The sequence below is a fragment of the Schistocerca cancellata genome, chromosome 3 (assembly GCF_023864275.1).
Source record: "Schistocerca cancellata isolate TAMUIC-IGC-003103 chromosome 3, iqSchCanc2.1, whole genome shotgun sequence".
NCBI classification, from domain to species: domain Eukaryota; kingdom Metazoa; phylum Arthropoda; class Insecta; order Orthoptera; family Acrididae; genus Schistocerca; species Schistocerca cancellata.
The window spans coordinates 783715339-783737630 of record NC_064628.1 but is presented as its reverse complement, the minus strand read 5'-3'; the positions used below and the strand labels follow the sequence as shown (position 1 = coordinate 783737630).

The 22292-nt window shown below is 41.2% G+C and overlaps 1 protein-coding gene across 2 annotated transcripts in view; it reads left to right on the top strand.

Moving 5' to 3' along the window:
* Positions 1-22292, top strand: part of LOC126175835 (uncharacterized) — a 288518-nt gene that overhangs the window by 148508 nt on the left and 117718 nt on the right. For both annotated transcript variants that reach the window (XM_049922837.1, XM_049922836.1), the window contains exon 2: positions 17946-18121. In XM_049922837.1, coding sequence (XP_049778794.1) covers positions 18017-18121 — 105 coding nt within the window. In that variant the 5' untranslated portion in view covers positions 17946-18016. The remainder of the gene's footprint in view (positions 1-17945; positions 18122-22292) is intronic.

Sequence of the window (22292 nt, the reverse complement as noted above, 5' to 3'; positions counted from 1 at the left end):
TGTAAGTCAACTACCCTGGCCAGCAAGATCTCCGGATCTGTCCCCCATTGAGCATGTTTGGGACTGGATGAAGCGTCGTCTCACGCGGTCTGCACGTCCAGCACGAACGCTGGTCCAACTGAGGCGCCAGGTGGAAATGGCATGGCAAGCCGTTCCACAGGACTACATCCAGCATCTCTACGATCGTCTCCATGGGAGAATAGCAGCCTGCATTGCTGCGAAAGGTGGATATACACTGTACTAGTGCCGACATTGTGCATGCTCTGTTGCCTGTGTCTATGTGCCTGTGGTTCTGTCAGTGTGATCATGTGATGTATCTGACCCCAGGAATGTGTCAATAAAGTTTCCCCTTCCTGGGACAATGAATTCACGGTGTTCTTATTTCAATTTCCAGGAGTGTATTTTGCAGGAATAATGGTATAATATTACCTTTAAAACAATACAGGACCTGTGTTATCCCTTCAGAGACGACTGGAAGCTGTTTTGAATCCCGACGGGCTTCCTACACTGTATGAGGCGCGGTAAGGTATTGTATTTTGATAGTCTCATATTTTTATCCAACCCCCTTATCTAAAGGTTGCAAGATGTGGGAGTAAAGCAAGCACCATTTTGTTCAGATTGCTTAAGGGGAGGTTTATCTTTTGGTTCAAAAAATCGATTTTTTTTACTTGTGTTTTTGGATCCATAAAAGTGTTTAGAATCCAGCCCTGAAACGGCTTTTCCGAATACGGAACGGAAATGTTTGTTATTCACGGTTGGACAAAAAAATGCACTTGCCTGAAATCGGCCTTTTTCACGCACCAGTTTTTTTTTTTTTCTTTCGGAGGACGAGTTATTGTATTATGGAAGTTTGAACGCGTGTTTTTGGAAGTTAGTCCCCAAACATTTGCATTCTGGCTCGAAGACTGTGGAGATTGTAACTTTTCTGGCAGCGAACAGCTTCAACGAAGGGTATTCAGCAATTCTGAAGACCATGACAACGATGGACGTCACCCTGGGAGTCTATTCGATGCAGTTCGCCAAGCATTCGGACGACCACCGGATTCAAGCGGCTGAAAACCGCTGGTCACCGGCCACACGAGCGGCTCTGGGACTGCGCAGGATGGCTCAGGTAGAGCAGAACGGCCTCTGTGAGGAAGAGGAAGAACTAGTTTATGGACCCGGAATAGCATATTGAACGTACGTTGCATAATATTGCATTTATATGTAGTCAAAACTTCAAACGCGTTTTTCTCGAAATGACTATTCTTTTCTCGCGCGGTATGGTAACTTCAAATCTACTCAACCGATTGGCATGATTCTTTGTTTCCGACGAAACTAACTAAAATGTCTAGGAATTGTAACACTTTTATTCAGATCCATCAACTATAAATATTTTTACTTGGCTGACGAAGTCTAAAAATCGATGAAAAAACTGTTTTTTTTTTCAAATGGCCGCTATTTTGTTTCCTATGGTCAAAATAACTTAAGCGAGGTACAACTTCTAAAGAATCTTATATACTTCGCTAACGTCAACTCAGTTTTGATTTCAGACGAGCCGGCTGACCTGTGACATACCGCGCGTGGAGGTCTACATTGAAATTTTGTTTCGTTCCGACGGCACTTCCTCCTTTGCTCTTCGACATTTCCGGTCGAAAAATTCCAGTTTGTAGAGGAAATATTAACAAAAACTTTGACCAAATTTGATATAACACATCACGAGAAATAAATTCTCAAACAACATGCTTCTTTCGGGACAAAGATACTAAACCTCCCCTTAACTTAAAACCGCATTCATTCTGTCAGAGACGTTTCTTTTTCTACAGGTAGTCATAATGATCGTTCGAGCTTTAACTGTTCTCTAGAGTCCTACAACAGACGGGCGTCGGCGATAACGGACTGTAATTCAGTTTCTTTCAACCTTCTTGCAAACAGGGGTGACACACGCTTTAATCCACACAAGATGGATTACACATTGCACGTGAGATCTTTGATAATTATGAGCTAGTAAAGGAGTTAATCCGGTTGTGTATTCAATTTCAAATGTAATACACTGACGGAAAATATCGCAACACCAAGGAGTTGTGCGACATAAACGAAAGTTTGTAGGCGTGTAACGGTCGCGGGCGTTAGTTACCTATGAGATTGCACGTGGTGAGTTGATATTATTCAAGAATGCCTTAAAGGTACAAATGGTTCAAATGGCTCAGAGCACTATGGGACTTAACATCTGAGGTCATCAGTCCCCTAGAACTTAGAACTACTTAAATCTAACTAACCTAAGGACATCACGCACATGGGCCCACAGCAGGATTCGAACCTGCGACCGTAGCGGTCGCGCGGTTCCAGACTGTGGCGCCTAGAACCGCTCGGTCACTCTGGCCGGCATGCCTTAAAGAAAGACCCCGTTACCAACCTCTCACTCAGTTTGAACAAGGTCGTGTAATACGTCTAGGAGAAGTTGGATGTTCCATCTGCGATACTGGAGCAAAACGTGGCAGGACTGTAGCCACTGTACATCACTGCTGGCAGCGATGGTCACGAGAATGTACGGTAGGAAGAAGACCGGGCTCCAGACGGCCACGTGGCACTAGAGACGGAAGAACAACGTCCTCGGGGTATGGCTCTGGTGCATCGTACTGCATCTGCAGCAGCAATTTGAGCAGCAGTTGGCACCGCAATGATATGACGAACTGTTACAAATCGGTTACTTCAAGAACAGCTATGAGACAGACGTTCTGTAGCGTGCATTGCGCTGACCACAAACCACCGCCAATTGCGATTTTAGTGGTGTCAAGCGGGAAGTCATTGGAGGGCAGGACGGAGATCGGTTGTATTTTCTGATGAAAGCTTGTCCTTCCTCGGTGCCAGTGATGGCTGTGTCTTGGTTATAAGGAGGCCAGTTGAGGGCCTGCTACCAACCTGCTGCGTACTACACACACTGGACCTATATCTGGACGTGTGGTCTGAAGTACGATTTTCTGTGAGAGCAGGCGGTCACGTCTACACTACTGGCCCTTAAAATTGCTACACCAAGAAGAAATGCAGATGGTAAACGGGTATTCATTGGACTAACATATTATACTAGAACTGACATGTGATTACATTTTCACGCAATTTGGGTCCATAGATCCTGAGGAATCAGTACCCAGAACAACCAACTCTGGCCGTAATAACGGCCTTCATACGCCTGGGCATCGAGTCAAACACAGCTTGGATGGCGTGTACAGGTACAGCTGCCCATGCAGCTTCAACACGATACCACAGTTCATGAAGACAGTGACTGACGTATTGTGACGAGCCAGTTGCTAGGCCACCATTGACCAGACGTTTTCAATTGCTGAGAGATCTGAAGAATGTGCTGGCCAGGGCAGCAATCAAACATTTTCTGTATCCAGAAAGGCCCGTACAGGACCTGCAACACTCGGTCGTGCATTATCATGCTGAAATATAGGGTTTCGCAGGGATCGAATGAAGGCTGGAGCCACGGGTCGTAACACATCTGAAATGTAACGTCCACTATTCAAAGTGCCGTCAATGCGAACAAGAGGTGGCAGAGACGTGTAACCAATGGCATCCCGTACCATGACGCCGGGTGATACACCAGTATGGCGATGACGAATACACGCTTCCAATGTGCGTTCACCGCGATGTCGCCAAATGCGGATGCGACCATCATGTTGCTGTAAACAGAACCTGGATTCATCCGAAAAAAATGACGTTTTGCCATTCGTGCACCCAGGTGCAGGCGCTCCTGTCTGTCATGCAGCGTCAAGGGTAACCGCAGCCATGGTCTCTGAGCTGATAGTCCATGCTGCTGCAAACGTCGTCGAACTGTTCGTACAGATGGTGGTTGTCTCGCAAACGTCCCCATCTGTTGACTCAGGGATCGAGACGTGGCTGCACGATCCGTTACAGCCACGCTGATAAGATGCCTGTCATCTCGACTGCTAGTGATACGTGGCCGTTGGGATCCAGCACGGCGTTCCGTATTACCCTCCTGAACCCACCGATTCCATATTCTGCTAACAGTCATTGGATCTCGACCAACGCGAGCAGCAATGTCGCGATACTATAAACCGCAATCGCAATAGGCTACAATCCGACCTTTATCAAAGTTAGAAACGTGTTGGTACGCATTTCTCCTCCTTACACGAGGCATCACAACAACGTTTCACCAGGCAACGCCGGTCAACTGCTGTTTGTGTATGAGAAATCGGTTGGAAACTTTCCTCATGTCAGCACGTTGTAGGTGTCGCCACCGGCACCAACCTTGTGTGAATGCTCTGAAAAGCTAATCACTTACATCGCACAGCATCTTCTTCCTGTCAGTTAAATTTCGCGTGTGTAGCACGTCATCTTCGTGATGTAGCAATTTTAATGGCCAGTAGTGTAGTTATCTCACACTCTCTGATTTGTGCATCAGTTTTGTGATTCGACCTTTTGTGCTCACATCAGGATTCCAAGAGGGGTTTTCCAACAGGATAACGCTCGCTCACATATCGCGGTTGTAACCCACCACTGTCTACAGTGTGTCGACATATTGCCTTGGCCTGCTCGGTCACCACATCTGTCTCCAGTCGAGTGCATATGAGATATCATCGGACGACAACTTCAGCATTATCCACAACGAACATTAGCCGCTCCTGTATTGTCCGACCAAGTGCAAAAGGCATCGAACTCCATCCCACAAACTGACATCCGACACCCGTACAACGCAACGCATGCACGTCGGCACGCCTGCATTCAGCATTCTAACGGTTGCATCTCATATTTTATGATGGCGTACCCCGTGCTTGCATTAACCCTTTGGTAATGCAATCTTAATCACTTATATTTATTACCTACACAATGTATTCCCGAAATTTCATTACTCTACATTAATTATATTTTGGTGGTCCGATTTTTTTCTGACTATACCGTCAGGGCCTACGGTCTTGTTCGCTTTGAGGAGTCATTACCTTCGAATATCGAAAGTGTTTATATCAGTATCTCACTTCTGTGAGTGTTTGCGATGGTCAAAAATTTGTATGGTAGTATCCTCACATGTGAGTAGATATTTAAGTATTCTGTATCTAAAATTTCGGGCTTCTGTCTGCTACCTTCAGTAGCGTCATCAGTCTAATCTACGATAAATTGGATGTAAGGTTTGGAGCCGTTCAATGACTTCAGATATGACCATAATTTCCAAGAATTTTCTCGTATATTGTTCGCCGAAATCTGATCGCAAAAATTATTGCTAAGATCATAGCCCTTATTGCAGATAGTTTTGCCATTACGTTTTCTGTATCGATTTCCTCACATTCTCTTTAGTAGATAGAACATATCAGTCTTTGTTTTCTCAATATCTTTAGAACTGTAAATTAACTCAACGTGGATATTTTCAGTATTTTATTACTTTATCTTGTACGTATTTTCCTACAGCACGGCTATCAATTTGACCGAACCCAAATATTCTGGTAGCTTTCTTTTTGACATTTTGTGCTTTTGATTTCCATTGTCCCATACCTTTGATTACCATTGTCCCGTTAATAGGTATTGGTCGTCCAAGAGCTAGAAATGAAATGACACTACATTATTTGTGGTGTGTGTAGACCCTGCCTACAGGTAAAATTCTAGTGCAGTTCTTAGTTTTTTATGAACTTAAACGACTTTTCTAAACTTTCCTCTTATCTGTGTAAAAATGATCACATTCATATTAACAGAATCTTCCGTCGGTTCTTGGTAGAACAACATTATAATAATAAATGAAAAGCACCAGTTTGCTTTTTTTCTACAATATTATTTTTATTGCTAACCGGTTTTCGGCTTACAAGGCCATCTTCAGACATTTACTGAGTATTATCACCAAAGAAGTTAAATGTTAGCAGACAACATTGGAAGAGAAGTAACACATCTAAAGTAGAAACATACAGTGAATAACATCTTCGCAATGAAATGGTAAAAACTGAACAGTACATAAATAACGATGGAGTTGACAAGAAAACCTTTAGCACAAAATAGGAATAGCATGCCTACATAACAGTTTCTATTAATAAACAAAACTAATGAAATAAGATAAAATTAGTACTAGACAAGGCTGCATCAAGAGGTATGAAACATGGAGAGTGATACACATCCAATTAAAAAAAGAAGAGACAGTTGTCAATGTAAATACCTTATTGATATTGCTTAAGTTCCTCGTGTATTCTGTATTTACATTGACAACTGTCTCTTTTCATTTATTATGATCACATTCTTTCCTCGATTTACATGCAGTTTTTTCATCCCTATGTATGTCGTTATGGAAGTCGTTTCTATAGGTCTACTTGTACGTAACTCATTCAGTAAATGTAACTGATTGTTGAACTTATGTTTCATGTCAAAGATTATCGTTTCTTTTGTTGAAAGAGTGTCAAAATTACACGAAAACAGTCAGTCTGACTCTCAGCAACAGATGGGAACCATGCTTACACCGCTCGTAACAACTGCAAATTGCAGATGGATGGGCGCTTTAAGGAAAACTGACAAGGAAGTCTAATTAAGACTGACAAGACCTGTTAACCCTCGTCACACTTTGTCACTCCTTCAGCAGGCTACACAGGCCTTATCGAGCTTTCTTGTCAGTTTTCCTTGCTGTTACACAGCCCGGTGCTGTGTTTTCTTTCGCGCTGGGCTATCTCTGCAGGAACTGTCTTGTCACAGATACCAATATACACTGCCTGACTGAAAAAGTGAAGTACAAAGTAGGGGCGGAGAAAATGAAGTGAGCTCCACATGTTGGAGGGAATGTCATGTTACTTCACTGATTACAAAATCTAGTGAAATTTAAAAAGAACTTGGCAGTATCGGCCCACTTAACAGTATGACTTTTTCACCCGCGCCGTCTTAGATGCGTCCATTGGTTCGATTCAGAATGGTGTCATAAGGCCGTTGAATTCTTTCCTGAGGCCAACTAGCTCAAGATTGTTGTAACTGGGGCCGGCGCTGTGGCCGAGCGGTTTTAGTTGCTTCAGTCCGGAACCACGCGGCTGCCACAGTCGCAGGTTCGAATCCTGCCTCGGGCATGTATGTGTGTGATATCCTTAGGTTAGTTAGGTTTACGTAGTTGTAAGTCTAGGGTACTGACGACACGCTTCGTTGAATTCACCAGCATGTAATAGTCTTTCTGGGACCCGACGAATGCCGTGGGAATTATACGGTATCCACCACTAAAGCAGTCTGCAGATAACTCAAGCCCACATTTGTGGGTAACAACAGATTTCTACGGTGTAGGTAACGACGAGGCATTCGCGGCCGCGCCTAAAACGTGATGAGAGAAATCTCAGCAACGTGAATATAAGAGGCTAAGGGCAAATCTTTGGGCAGTCGTTCGAGGTGTCGGCATCTGCTAGTATACGAGGTACCTCTGCAGCCACGATGAAGTTCCAGACTTACCGCACGGTGTACATCTATAAAGCTATAAAGATTTCTGTGTACTAGATAGCCACTCGAATGAGAATAACTTGCTTACGCAGATGTGCGGTAGGAGCAATGCTCAAGACTCCTCTGCGACAACTCATCAAAAGCCGGTGGAATAACAAATCTTTAACATATTGCAGCGTGTCAGCAACTGTGAAATGTACAGAAAATAAACATTTTTTTTTTCAGCCTTCAGTTGCAAGGTAATTTTACTCGTTTACCTAGGTTTCGATTCCAGTAGTGGAATCTTCTTCAGAACCTATAAATTAAACCACATACGGACATATATTACTCACTGAAATGCATTATCAGTCTAATAATTGAATAATAAAGAAATCGTGATACTTACCAAAAATTATATTATTTTGAGAGCCAAACACTGGCCGTGTCACAGATTAAAAATTGAAACAATAAAGACGCATAATCATAAGATTATGTCAGTCAAAATTAAAACCATTAAGGCGAACGTAGACGGAGCTACGCCGGCCAGAAATACGGACCACACGTGAGCGGCTCGAAAACTAGGCGTTGTGAGCAGTTACGCGGCGAGGCTCGGCCGCGGCCAAGCGCATGCGCGAGCGCAAGCGCAAGCGCAGGCGCGAGAGACAAACTGTCTCAAAATTGCTTAGAGCAAATATACATATAAACAAAATGTGACTGAAAGCTGTCCTACAATTGGACAAACCTATCAATTTACCTGAGAACAAACTACAAAGCCAAGGTATAAAAATTTTTTCCAATTAAATATTATAGTAAGAGGGCGAAGCCCCGCTACAGCAAGTAAAAATTAGTGTCGAAACCATGCGTGCTAAGCATAAAATGTCTTTAACATAAAAACGCCTTAGCAACTATGTGTCATTAGCAAACATATAACGAAATACAAAGACACGTATGTACAATCGCACTATAATAAAGGAACAAAGCAGATAGGGAAACAGCATCGGCCATTCGAAGCGGACTGTGGGTCAACTCCACTGGAGTAAAGGTTGAAATCCTTCGAAATAACTTATTTTTTAGTTGCAGCTGATCATTAAGTAAGTTGTCTCTATCAATACTAAGATGTTTAAATATTTGCAATTCTTCGAGGGTGTCTAGCCTACATCCCTTTACTTCATTATGCAAAAGCTCTGCGTCTTTTAGAGGCTTGGGAGCATGCGCCTTTTGGACCAGATGTTCAGCAAATGTAGACCCTCGAGTTCCATCACCGCTTTTTGTCGGCAGGTGATCTTTGTACCTAACAGACAGGGCCCTTCCTGTCTGGCCAATGTAATAAGAAGGACATTCAGCACACGTGATTTTATACATTACCTTTATCCAGAGAATGAGCTAAATTCTTTTTGAGGTTGTTGGTGGTAGAGTATGAAACTTTACACCCTAGATTTTTCAATAAACGACCTACCTTATAGGATATGTTACCTATAAAGGGAACTGATATGTATTTCGTTGCCTGATGTTGATTGTGAGTACCTGAACTGGAAAGGTTGGTAGTCTTCTTTGGTGTTTTTTTGTTGAACAACTGTCTCACTATACTGGGATTATATCCATTATTCTGAGCGATGTTTTCGAGGACTTTTAATTCGTTCTGTAAGTTGACTGGCGAAAGCGGAATGGAAAGGGCTCGATGGATACTCGAGTGAAAAAAAAGCCATTTTATGGGCCTGAGGATGGGTGGAATCCGCTGGGATGATGATGTCGGAATAGGTTGCTTTCCGAAAAATTTTCAAATCTATTTTGTTGCCAATAATGGATAGAGTCAGATCGAGATAGTCTAACGTCCTATCAGCTGTCTGATTTTCTTGCGTGAAACTGATTTTTTCATGGAGGTTATTGAAAGTGGTAAATAACAGTTCTAGCTCTTCATGGGAACCTTCAAACACAAACAGCAAGTCATCTACATATGTCGCAATGAATATTATATTATTTGCCATATCTGGATAATTCCGAAAAAACATCTGCTCCATTGAGTTTATAAAACTAATAATATCTCTAAGTGAGATCTTTAGCGCGAGTAGCATAAATGCAGCCCGTCCGGTTAGCCGTCCGGCCTTACACGTGGCTTTCCGGACTGGGAAGGAGAGCCTAGTCTCCGGTACGAATACGCTCGGCGCACTTGTGTCGAGGTCCGGTGAGCCGGCCGATCTGTGGATGGTTTTAGGCGGTTTTCCATCTGTCTCGGCGAATGCGGGTTGGTTCCCCTTATTCCGCCTCAGCTACACTACAGGTGGGGGTTCCACCGGGGACCGAACCGCACAATAACCCTGAAAGAGTGGTTCGGTGTTGGGGAGGGGGGGGGGTGAAGTGGACTGCGGTAGTCGTCGTGGGCTTGTGGACCACCGCGGCTGCGGCGGGGATGGAGCCTCCCCGACGTTTCTAGGCCCCCGGTTAATATAACAATACAATACAATACCATAATGCAAAAGAACTCCCTGAGAAGTTGGTCTTACAGCCGGTCCATGCACTGCTTGGGTATTTATGTAGCAATCCTCTGTGCGATTTCTCATGGTCATTGGTTGGAGGTTCTCTCTACTGCCAAAAGATACTACCATTCCAGGGATTCGATCCTGACAGACAATTTTTTTTAAGGCCGAATCTCTGAGGGGGCATGTTTAGAGCAAGTGGCAGAACTCGATTAGTGAGACTGGCAGACGATTTTTTTCCTTTGCTGGCGGTTTAGTTTTCTAGGTACCAGCCAGAAAACACAATGGTCCTATGATAACGAAAGAAATCCACGATATTATTCGCTTAAGATTAAAACTGGGACGGTTCTTGTGGAAAGAAGGTCGCTGATTTCCTTCCCAACCTTGGTTATTGCAAATTGTTGCTTCACCTTTAATCATGTCAGCGTCGATGAGACGTTTAACCACCTTCGTCTTCTCTCGACCTCGGTGACAGAGGACTGGCTTTTTCTCACCAATATTCTTTGCTAATGAAATACGAATCGAGTACTGCATCAAAATTTAACAATAAATTTATCTGAGCTAATATCTTTACATTTAATTCCCCCCTCGATTGAAAGTACAAACTACTGTAAGCAGGCACTTTCATCACTATTCCTGCTACATGTTTCTCGTGCTAATGCCATAATCATTAGGTGGATTTGTTTCAATTACTGATGCAAAGACGATTTGTAAATTATATACAACTTCACGCTGACTACTTGTGGCACTGTCTGGCAGCAGTAGAAAAAAACTGTATTAGTGCAAAGCCATAAGTTTATACAGGTGTGCTGGCGGTAAAGATGAAAAGTATTTTAAAAAATATGTTTCGCTAGTTACTGGTTGCAAACGTTCTCCCTTAACCTTACATATATGTTCTTCTATTATCTTGCAAAATTCTGTAAAAGCAGTATTCCAAATTTGATTTCATTAGCGTTTGTTTATACTAATATCATGCTGGTTTCTCGTTCATCCATCGTTCACTACCGTAGATCTTGTAAGCTGGTACTCCTTCTGAATGTTCATACAAGATTATGAACACAATTTATGCCCTGAAATACACCCCTGTGATATCGCGAGACAGCAAAACTTATGTAAAAACCCAAAGAGAATGCAGGAAAGTAACAACTAAATGTGCGTGAACTGCAAACCATATACTACACAACTTCATATCACAGAGTGTTTCAAAAAGAATGATCTGACTTAAAAACTCCATAATCGTTGATAAAAACATACTACAAACATGGGATGAATTGCAAAATACTTACAAAATCTTGAAGTTTTATCTATGCTGTTACAAATGCTCCATGTGTCCACCAGCAGTAGCACAAATAACGTCTAAATGATAGCTAAATTCGTTGTAAACTTTATGCAATGTATCAGATTTTACAGAAGCTATGGCGGATATTATTCTGTTCTAAGGAGAGCTGAACACACTTTCCTTCACGTACCCCCACAAGAGAAAATTGCGTGGAGTCATGTCTGGCGATCTTAGAGGCCAAGGACGCGGAGTCTCACGTGCCCTAACCGGCCTTGAGGTTCAATGACATTGAGATACTGATGTACATCGTTGTGCCAGTGTGGCGGAGCTCCATTCTGTTGGAAAATGAAGGCATCAAAGTTCTCCTGAAGTTGTGGAAAAAACACAATTCTGCGGGATTTGAAGATAGCTCATTCCAGTCACTGTGGTTTCCTTAAAAGAAAAGAAGGAACCGTAGTTTTTCCAGAGCAAGGAGACAAAAAACGGTTACTTTAGGTGAGTCTCTTTTGTGCTGAATAATGTCATGAGGGTTCTGGAGTCCCTATATTCACGTTATGTCGGTTTACTTTACGATTAACATGAAATTTTGCATCATCGCTGAAAATTAATTGTGGTAAAAATCATCGTCATCCACATCCTCTACCAGAGCATTGCTGAAGTCAACTCGTTTGCTTTCATTACCAGCCACAAGAGCTTGCACTAACTGAAGTCTGTATGGTTTACAGACCAAACGACGCTTTTAATACCCGCCAGACAGTAGTATGAGACATTGCCATCTCTGTGCTTGCGCGGAGAGTAGACTTTCATGCACTCCACTCAAACGTTTCGCCGAACTTTCTTCCACCATGTCATCAGAAGTGTGAGGTCGACCTGAACTGTTAATTTCGCACAAGCATCCTGTCTCTTCAAATCGGCGATACCAACGTCGAATGTTTTTGGGTGCAGGCAGATCAATGCAAAAAAGCCGACAAAAACACGCTGGACAAAAATCACTGACTCATTTTTTGCAAACTGTAGCACACAAAACGCCTTCTATTGGGTGGGCGCCATCTTGCTTCTGACTGCCTGCAAACAGAAAAGACGCATTGACTGACATCTAGCGGCGATTGTCTGAAATAGTAGATAAGCAGCATACATTTCCTTTCTGACACATTCCATTTTTCGTAATTATTACCGTCCAACAACAGGTCATTCGTTTTTAAACACTCTGTATATTAAATCGCACCTTATAGGGCCGATTTACGCAAAGACAAATGCCTTTGTCGTCAGTTACCTGCGTTGCATAAGAACCTGAAAACAATGAGCTTTTGTACTGATTTGCAATTACGTCATCTCAGCCGCAGGATATCTCGCGGAGCTGAATCATCGTCGAAGTACCTGGATTGCTGAAAATTTCCTACAAAAATAAATGAATACTAAAGAGGTAAGATTGTGCAATGTTACTGCCGAGTTAATGCAACGTAAGTGTAAGAAACACGTTTCCCCAAGAAGATAAGTTCAAGGATTCAAACATGGAGACTAGTAAGGCTAGTACAGGAGATGGAATTCATACATTCAGGAAAAAGATCTTAGACAATAAATTTACGAAGTCGGAATGTAACAGAAAGTCAATATAATTTACTTGTAGGTTAGATATACAGTTTAGCGATGCTGGTTGTGAACAAATGTCGAATCAGAATATCTAACACTTCTTTCGAACAACGTATTTCAGAATTAGGAAAGATATATATGCGTCCATATTAAACACAAGACAAATGGTTGAAATACTGTTTGCTACTGCGTGCCGGCCACAGACACGAAAATGTCTATATGTTTCGTAGCAGGAAGGAACAGCAACGAACTCTGCTACATGTCTTTGTCATTCGCCCTCTCCAATCAAAGCTTTTGCATCAACAGTTCCAAGTTTTGGCAAAGATGACTCGCTCTCGTGAACAAGGGCACTAATGACTGACAGAGCCTGTCGGAGTGGCCGAGCGTTTCTGGACGCTACGGTCTGGAACCGCGCGACCGCTACGGTCGCAGGTTCGAATCCTGCCTCGGGCATGGATGTGTGTGATGTCCTTAGTTAGGTTTAAGTAGTTCTAAGTTCTAGGGGACTGATGACCTCAGATGTTAAGTCCCATAGTGCTCAGAGTCATTTGAACCGTTTTTTTTTTTTTTTTTTTATCTTCAGGGCTTCGTTTAACATTCAACGCGATTGAAACGCGTATCTTGAGGAGCTAGCAGAACGATTTTTACTGAAGTTTGCAAAATCATTGTATAATAGATATGGGTTTGAAGTACAATAGTCGCAGCCTGAGTTAAAAACACACGACGTACCTTTGAATTTTTCTGCTTTGCGGTGCATATGCCAGCTCAGGGAAGTATCCCCAAATTATTCAGACACAGATAATGCTTTGAAATGTGTACTGGCGAGTAAAATATCGTACGGGAGAGTGTTATACCTTGGAACACATTTCAGTCTTTAATATACTCTATTTTTCCATTTTGAAAAGGTATCATTCACTTTTTGTGAACTGCGACTTTTTTCTGAAATTACAAAAATTACTCTGCAACAGTAAGAATGATGCAAATGTGAAAAATGTTCCAAGGTGCGACGTGCCCATATACACAGGAACAAATATCTTACTAAAATTTAAAACTGTTGCAATCGATAATTTTTTTCAGTATTTTGTTCAATAATCATTTTGTTTCGTTATTACTCTGCTACGTACCAATAATCAGTAATCGAAATCAGTTTCAGTGTAAGTGTAACCAACAACTATTTACAAGCTTACGCATTTTCTAATAGAATTTATTTGAAACTGTATTGTGAAGAGATTGAAAGTAATAATTTTGAAACTAAATATTATATATCGGTCTGACTCTTAATACTGAACTTCTCTCCTACTTATAGGTGGTGTTAAAATTATCACTGAAAATAAAGTGGGAGTGTTGTGCTTTACTTTCTTTTGCAATACTGTATTCAATTCGACGTTCACTATCTGCAAGGTTATTACTACAAACTGAATTTATCTGAATTGTAAATTCACAAAATCTTAAAGTTTTAGCTATGGCATTTCAAACACTCTATTACTGCATCAGTCTTACTTCGGGATATGCATAGTGTGAAAGCTTTGTATTTACTTCTCCAGAAAATTAAACTGAGAGTACATAAAAAAGTTACATTCACACTTCTATGCACATACATTACCGAAGTACCGCTGATAACAAGACCGCACACAGTGCAAGGTATGGAACTGTTGTTGGCTAATGGTCTTCAGTCGTCGTATAGTAATTCTAACTGAAAGAAAGTTTTCCCCAAACTGGTATCCAAAGTGCAGGCTCTAAGTAGCCAGACCGCTTGCGAACAATTCTTCCGAACCACACATTAGGTAATCTTTTCAGCAACAGTGAAAAACCTCGTAAAGGTTCGCTCGAAGTTTAATTTATCTTAAACTTTTATTTCTGTAGAAATATAATTATCACTCCCTTTCATGGAATTTTACTTTACTAATTAATTTAAATACTTGTCCACAGCCTGGACAACCTTCCATTTGCACACAACTATATTCGATCAGTTTTTAAATAGAGTTTCAAATAGGTCTTATTCATGTCGAATCTAACAACACTTCTGTCTCCGCTCCCCAAAAGTCACAGAGCAAAGAATGGACACAGAGCAGAGAGCTCCGAGCACAATGTGCTCTTACAGAGTCGTTGCATTAAACATCATCTCTGACACACGAAAATTTCTAACTATATACTATAAAACTCACACCAAGTACCATTTTCAAGACAGGTAAAACTGTTAAGACAGTAAAGAAACCCAGGTATTTTGCAAGCATCACATGTTCCTTGGCAGAAGGCTTTCTCCTGTTTCGAGGTGCAAGATGACACACGACTGAAGAAGTATGGCTTAACCATCACACATTATACGTCCAGTTTTAAAAATATTCAAAGTGCTAAAAGCATAAAATTCTGTAACTGAAGAATTAATAAGATCTTCCAAATAGCTTTAATGTATTATACAGCATTCAAATGTGTAGAACTCACAGTTACACAAGATGCACAGAATACAACCTCATGTCTCACAACAACAAAAACAGTAGACAATGTTGGAAATGCTTATGGTAGTCTTTGGAATGCATACTTTCATAAGATGGTGAAATCGGTCATTAGACTGGAACACCGACCAGGAAACATTATGCATTGCTAGGTTCATTATCAGCCAGGTACAACACTGTCCCCTGCTGAAAAAGGCAGTAGAGGCACTTTATAAATAAGTTTTCCAGATGTTTCATGGTTCTGCTTACGACGAGGAAAGCTGTTATGGCTACCACAAAAGTCAACCCTCTTTGTTCTCATTTTATTATAAATAATATTTTTGGGTGCAGAGTGTTTAACTGATGATGAATTGTTTGTACATCAGTAATATCCTCATTTATCAGTAGCAACGTGTCTTATATGTATAGATGGTAGTAGATTATTTTATCAAGAAGAGACCAATTTAAATAATTTTGATGTAAAATCAACACTACAAATGGAAACCGACAACTGAAATTGTTTGACCGTTCCAGTTCTACATGCATGTAAGACATCTTACCAACATAAATTTCACAAATGAGGAAAGAGAATTACTCAATAAAGATCTCAAATACAACATGGAACGACAGCTTTACAGCATGATGTAAAACAACTCATACCTGCAACGAATGCAGGAACTGACATGGCAAAATTACCTATGTGTGAACAAAACAAGCTAACAGTAAAATCGCCAAAATCATAGAAACTAAAACAGAAAATAGAATAATCTACACCAAAAAGACATACACAGAACGAATACTCTAAAAAACAAACAGTACACTGTTAACATCAAATGCAATAGCAGTGAAATCAGACAAAGGAAATGGTATAGTCATTGTAAAACATAATAACCACATTGATTAAGTAATAAATCTTTTCCAGAGTACCAACATTAAACAAACACAGCACAAATCCAACCAGCAAATATAAGTCACCGATAAAAAGAAGCAATTAAAATTTGTAATACAATCTTTACTCAACCCACATACTCCAACTTTACATACACAACGTAAGGTACATAAAAACTAGGTTGCAATCTGTCCAATAATAAATTGTATTGACAGTTTGATATATCTCCAAAGAAACATAATAAATTAATAACCAACCTACACATATATAACAAAAAAGAAACCATAAAAAATAAAAGAACATTGACCCATAATATGGTGTATCAAAAACAATGACCCAATTTTAAATAGAATTATTTATTAGGAATAAGGGCTTAACACCAACAAATTGCATACTAAATTACTCTGAAAAGACAGAAGTTCATAAAAATCCATCATGAATGTTCAATACGTCCGCCATTGGCTGCACGAATGATATCTAGCTGATAGCCAAATTCATCCCAAACTGAGTGTAAGGTGTCTTCTTTCACTGAATCTACAGCAGCTGATATTCTGGTTGTTAGTTCATGAATGTCACGAGGTAAGGGAGGAACTTAGCACATTGTTTAACATATAACCATAGGAAGAAATCACATGGCGTTAAGTAAAGGGACCTAGGAGGCCAGGGGTGTAAAGCCTGGTCTCGAGGACCTGTACGCCCTATCAAATGTTGAGGCATGTTGGCATTGAGGAAACTGCGCGCATTGTTGTGCCATTGCGGTGGTGCTCCATTTTGCTGATTATACGCACATTATGATGGTGAACCTTACTGCTAATATGGAAAGTTTCCTCATTGCTGAAAATCAACTGTGACACAAAAGTGTTATCTTCAACGTGCTCTAGAATAACACTGCTAAAGTCTACTCGCTTCACTTTGTCAGTATCTCAAAGAGCTTGTACGAGTTGTAATCGGTATGGTTTGAGGGTTAAACGACCCCGTAACACACACCACACTGTCATGCGCGGTAACGCAAGTTCTCGGCTAGCACGACGCGTAGACTTGCGGGGGCTCCGCCCAAATGCTCGTAGGATTTGTTCCACTGTTTGGTCAAGAACGTGTGGCCAGCCAGGACTTTTGCCTTTACAGAGGCATCCTATTTCTTCAAACTGTTTATACCACTGTCGAATGTTCTTTGGTGATGGAGGTTTAGCACGAAATCTAATATGAAACGCCCGCTGAACTGCGATCACAATACACCTTCTGTTGCGCGGACGCCATATTGCGCGAGACTGGCTGTACGCTCCAGGTCAGCGCTGGTAGCGACATCTAGCGGATTTTTTCTGAAACTCTAGACCATACCGATTACATCTAGTGCTGATTCAGTTATCTAGTGACATTTGTCTCAATATTACTGCAAGTTAAAATCGGGTCATTCATTTTGGGACACCCTGTATATACAGACATATTCAACTCTTTCGACGTAACAAATTTATACACAAATGTACTGGTATCTGAAACAATTGAGATTATAAAGAACAACCTCTTCAGATATAGAAATCTACTATTGAAGCCTATGTAATCATAAACTTCCTACAGCTTACTCTATCTCAAAATTATTTTGAATTTGACAAGAAAATTGACACACAAGCTGATGGAGTAGAATTGGAAACTGTATTGTAGGAACTATTACAGAGATATTTATTGAGACAGTAGAAGAAAACTCCTCAACTGAAACTGGCTATTTATTAACAAAGTATGTAGATGACACATTACTGCTGATAGACGGATATCATAGTGACATACAAGCAACTCATTAGAAATTAAACAGCCGTGGCCCTCTTTCAAGTTCGACGCACGCACCAGTCCAATCAGCATTGCCCAGTATACCAAGCAAGTGACCCGATTAACTTCACTGAAAATGTTGCTATTGTTGTTTGCAGGAGCAGGAGCAGCAGCTGAGTGCGGAAGCGAGCACGGGCGCCCGGCAAATGCGCACAGCACCGGCGGCGAGATGACGGGGGCTGCGAAGGCGCCGCAGCCGCAGCTGCAGGCGGCGCTGCTGCCCCCAGACGGCGGCTGGGGGTGGGTCATCGTGGGCGCGCAGGCGCTGAGCAACGTAAGTAAGGCCACTGACACTGCACTGCCTGGGTAGGGCACTCCCGTCTTGGAGCATACAACTCGAGTTCTACCTGTACTATGTCAACTAACAAGGGGAGGCCACTGCATTCGGATCACAGATTTATATACTCTGGCAATTCCGAGAAAATCGCAAGAGAAGTTTTACGCGTCTGTTATGCACTGAGGTATTCGTGCTTAGGGGCTGGACGTTAGATTTCACGGTGGTCAAGTGAGACGGCACGATAGCTCAGCGTGTTCGGTCAAAGAGCTGACTGGTCTCTGTAACAAACAACGGAGTGAAGCGATCATCAACGAACTTCAACAGATTTCATGTTTTCTTCAAGAACTAAACGAAAAATGTCCCAGAGCGCTTCCTTCAGACCAAATAACGAACAATAACGAACAAAACGCAAAAAAAAAAAAAAAAAAAATGTGATCAGCGTTCGAACTTTCTGTGACGAACATATATGAGGCGACGATTTGACTCCCGCTCGAACTTCATTATTAATCTATTTTTCATTAATCGTCGTATTATTTAATTTTCGAAATATCAATGAGGTGTGTTTTCCCATAGAAACTCTGAACATTCCTTGCAAATTGCGGGAACACAGCATTCATTCGATATAATAGATGCCGTTTAATTTATGTTTTCCGTGGCAGTATGAGAAATACTAACCTCTACGTATGACGTCGAAAGCACATCTGACAAGTAATTGTACATTATTCTTTTGGTCTGGCACACTGTAACTAATTATATTATTGAATAGTGTCATTCGGTTCATTATCTATTGAGGTCTGACTTAAGCTTTCCAAGCCTATCCGTCGTCCTTGAAAATTTAATAAGTTCACTACGACTTCATGATAATACACGTGTGTATTTTTTCATTATATTAGCTCTCAAATGACATACAAGTAAAATAACTGACTAATGATGAAAAAATATAGATTGAAAAATTAGTTCTAGCGGGATTAGAACCGTCGCTTCGACTACGACCGTCTTGCACATGGCGCGAACGCTGAGCACTTTTCTTTTGGGGGAGGGGGGAGGGGGGGGGGAGGCACGGGTCGCAACCCGAGACCTGGTCACGATGTCCCGCTCCCACCTTCCAGAAGCCAAGAAAACTTTCGGGAATGTGGAGTAGAGGTACAATGAACATCGTTTATTTTTTTTCATTTAGTTATTTTTCATTTTTGTTTATTTATTTAGTTTTGGCATTAATACCGCCGAGAATATCAGGAAAGCGACGTCACGTGAGGAGGAGGGTGTAGCAAGACGTCAGACTAAGAAGAACAAAAAATGGCTCTGAGCACTATGGGACTTAATTGCTGCGGTCATCAATCCCCTAGAACTTACAACTACTTAAACCTAACTAACCTAAGGATATCACACACATCCATGCCCGAGGCAGGATTCGAACCTGCGACCGTAGCGCTCGCGCGGTTCAAGACTGTAGCGCCTAGAACCGCTCGGTCACCCCGGCCGGCTTAAGAAGAGCATTCCGATTGCCAGTGAATATATCGGTTCTAAGTGTCGAAGAGGCGGGGATCAACTCTTCATGCCAGGAAGACTCCAGCTCTAGTGTGGGTTAGGGAAGACACTGCAAAGGAAATTGGAGAAAAACTGTCTGTATTTGCTGTGTACATGATAATTGTTTAGACTTTCTTACTGCGGAAGAATCATCAGGCAAAGCATCTGAAAACTCCAACTTAATGAGAAGTTATGCAAAATGGGTCGAGGCTGCTGCCACTTACTTCGGGAATACAATCAAGAAGAGAAGTATTCAACAGGAAAGGAACCGTGGGTGCTTTACAATACGTGAGAACGTAACATTAAACTCTGTCAATGAAGTATCGCTGAATTTTTAATGTTTACTAGAGATTCAAAAAAAAACTTATATTCGATCATGTGACGAAAGTTTTCAGAATAACAGTTACGTGTATCATCCCACCTCAGATACATCAGTCTCCCTTAAAATTTTATCAAAACAAAAATTCTAGAAAAATTTTTCAATTCATGTCTTCCATGAAAAAATTTTTCCGGCCAAAACCTAAGTCTTCAACAGTGGGTCTCGAAAATGTTGGAAACAAAATCTGTCGCCAAAGAATGTAAGGTACGGAAGAAAAAACAAATTTTGACAAACGGCGCCGACTAGAAAAAAGGTGCAAAAGATATTGACACTGCAAACAGGTGGAACACTATCACAAAATTCTTTATTACATGTTTCCTTTGCATGATGATTTATTTACAATGATTCATTAAAAAAATTAAGAACACTCCCTAAAACTAGTAAGTTTAATGATGACGTATCTTTCAAGATGACAGTGTTCCATGAATTGGATTGATGTCAACGGTAAATATTCCTTGCTGGAAGTAACTAGTTCCATATTCAGACCTAAATATCAGACTACAAATCTACGGTAAGAAGCTTCCTAATTACAGACTGAGAGGTGAGCGATTTTCAGAACGTGTGACACACACTTAGCAAGGAGATTGTAGATTTTGCTAGCCTAATGCTACCCATCTAGTGAGTGCAGTAGTTAAAACACTGGACTCCCATTTGCCAACATTTTTCAATTCTTGTTTATCTACTCAGCATTAGGTTTTACATGATTTCCCTAAAGCTGTTAACGCGATTGCTGGGGTGGTCCTTTTGGAATTCCACGACCGAGCTCCTTTTGCCATACTTATCCAATACGAGTTTGTACTCCTTAGCTAATGGTATAATCCTCGACGGAAATTTAAACCCTGGTATTACTTTTGTGTTACTGTCCAAAATTTCGCCAGAATATTTTTCCTACTCGTGCTTTTAACTATCCAAACGAGTTACAGTTTTCTTTCCTGATGATGCAAATCTGGAAACCATTTACGAAAACTGCGTTAGAAGATTAAAAATCGAAGTATTAATGATATCTGAAGTTCCTTCCACCACACACTGAAAGATGGCTTGCAGAGTGAAGATTTCAATGTGTTTTTATAAACTAACACACACTTTTTTTTAAATATTACTAACAGATTTTAAGTTCGGTAATGGATAAAAAATTCTGAGTTATTCTTACAAGAATTCTTGATTTTTGGCAACCACCAGAAGTGTCTCACAACTTAATGCAGTTGCACTTACAGTACTGGCACAGTAATCGAGGTAAATACAGCTTATTGCTTTTCCCTTGTCATGTAAGTTTCCTTTTACTGGTCTAGTCCGTTGCCTGCTTTATTCGTACAGTAAAGTTTACAGAATACGTCACTGAAGTCCGGCTTGTGTTCGATTTAGGTTTTATTACATGAGTTCTAGCCTAGACTAACCCGCTGAGTCGCCAATTAATTTTTCTCTGCCCTCTCGTTACCGATAAGTTTTTTTTTTCAATTTTTACGAGCGGAAACCAGTAAAACATATTTCTGCCATGGCTGCTTTGTCGATTGGTACGAGACAGCTTCGGTAGAATCTCTCATGCTGACCACGCGTAGCAGGATTTTCGCATGGTCCTTGGAGCTGTAATGCGAATTCCATTTTATTGCCGTTTACGTTCCGTCTCAAGAGCTGTTTACATGCAACAGGGCGCGATGAATGGGCATTTACGGATTATATCGGCCCCCATTCAACATACTTTCCAGCTCCGCAGGAAATTCTTTCCTGCTGCCAGAAAAAGTTTTCACTCGTGTGCAGGGAGTTATAATTTCTTTACAGGTTATACAACCCGGAAAGCCGTTACCCAAGTTTTTCAAATGTTCCCTGTATTTTATGATGTTTTCAAGCGCACTCTGCGCGCTACATTTTTCATAAAACTGTTTATATGGTACACGCCAACCAACGGCTATACGTTTCATCATCAGACATGAGTATTTATTTCTTTTACCCTGGTTTTTATCGTCGATCCCCACGTGTCGGCCTTTAAACTCATGACGAGAACAAAGAGAGCAGTTCTCTGTCCCAAGTTTTGCATTATATTCACTCACTGCGTGGTGTGAACTCATAAAACACACTCACACACACACACACACACACACATACAGAATATCGCGCCGGTCAAAAATTGGCTAGTACTGAAGTTTGAACTTAGGTATTGATATAATTTATAATGGATAAGGAGAAAGAGTAATTTTATTTTTCACTTCGTAGCCTTATCATAAGATAATTCCCCAAATCTGCAACGGTGCTGTAATTACTTTAATC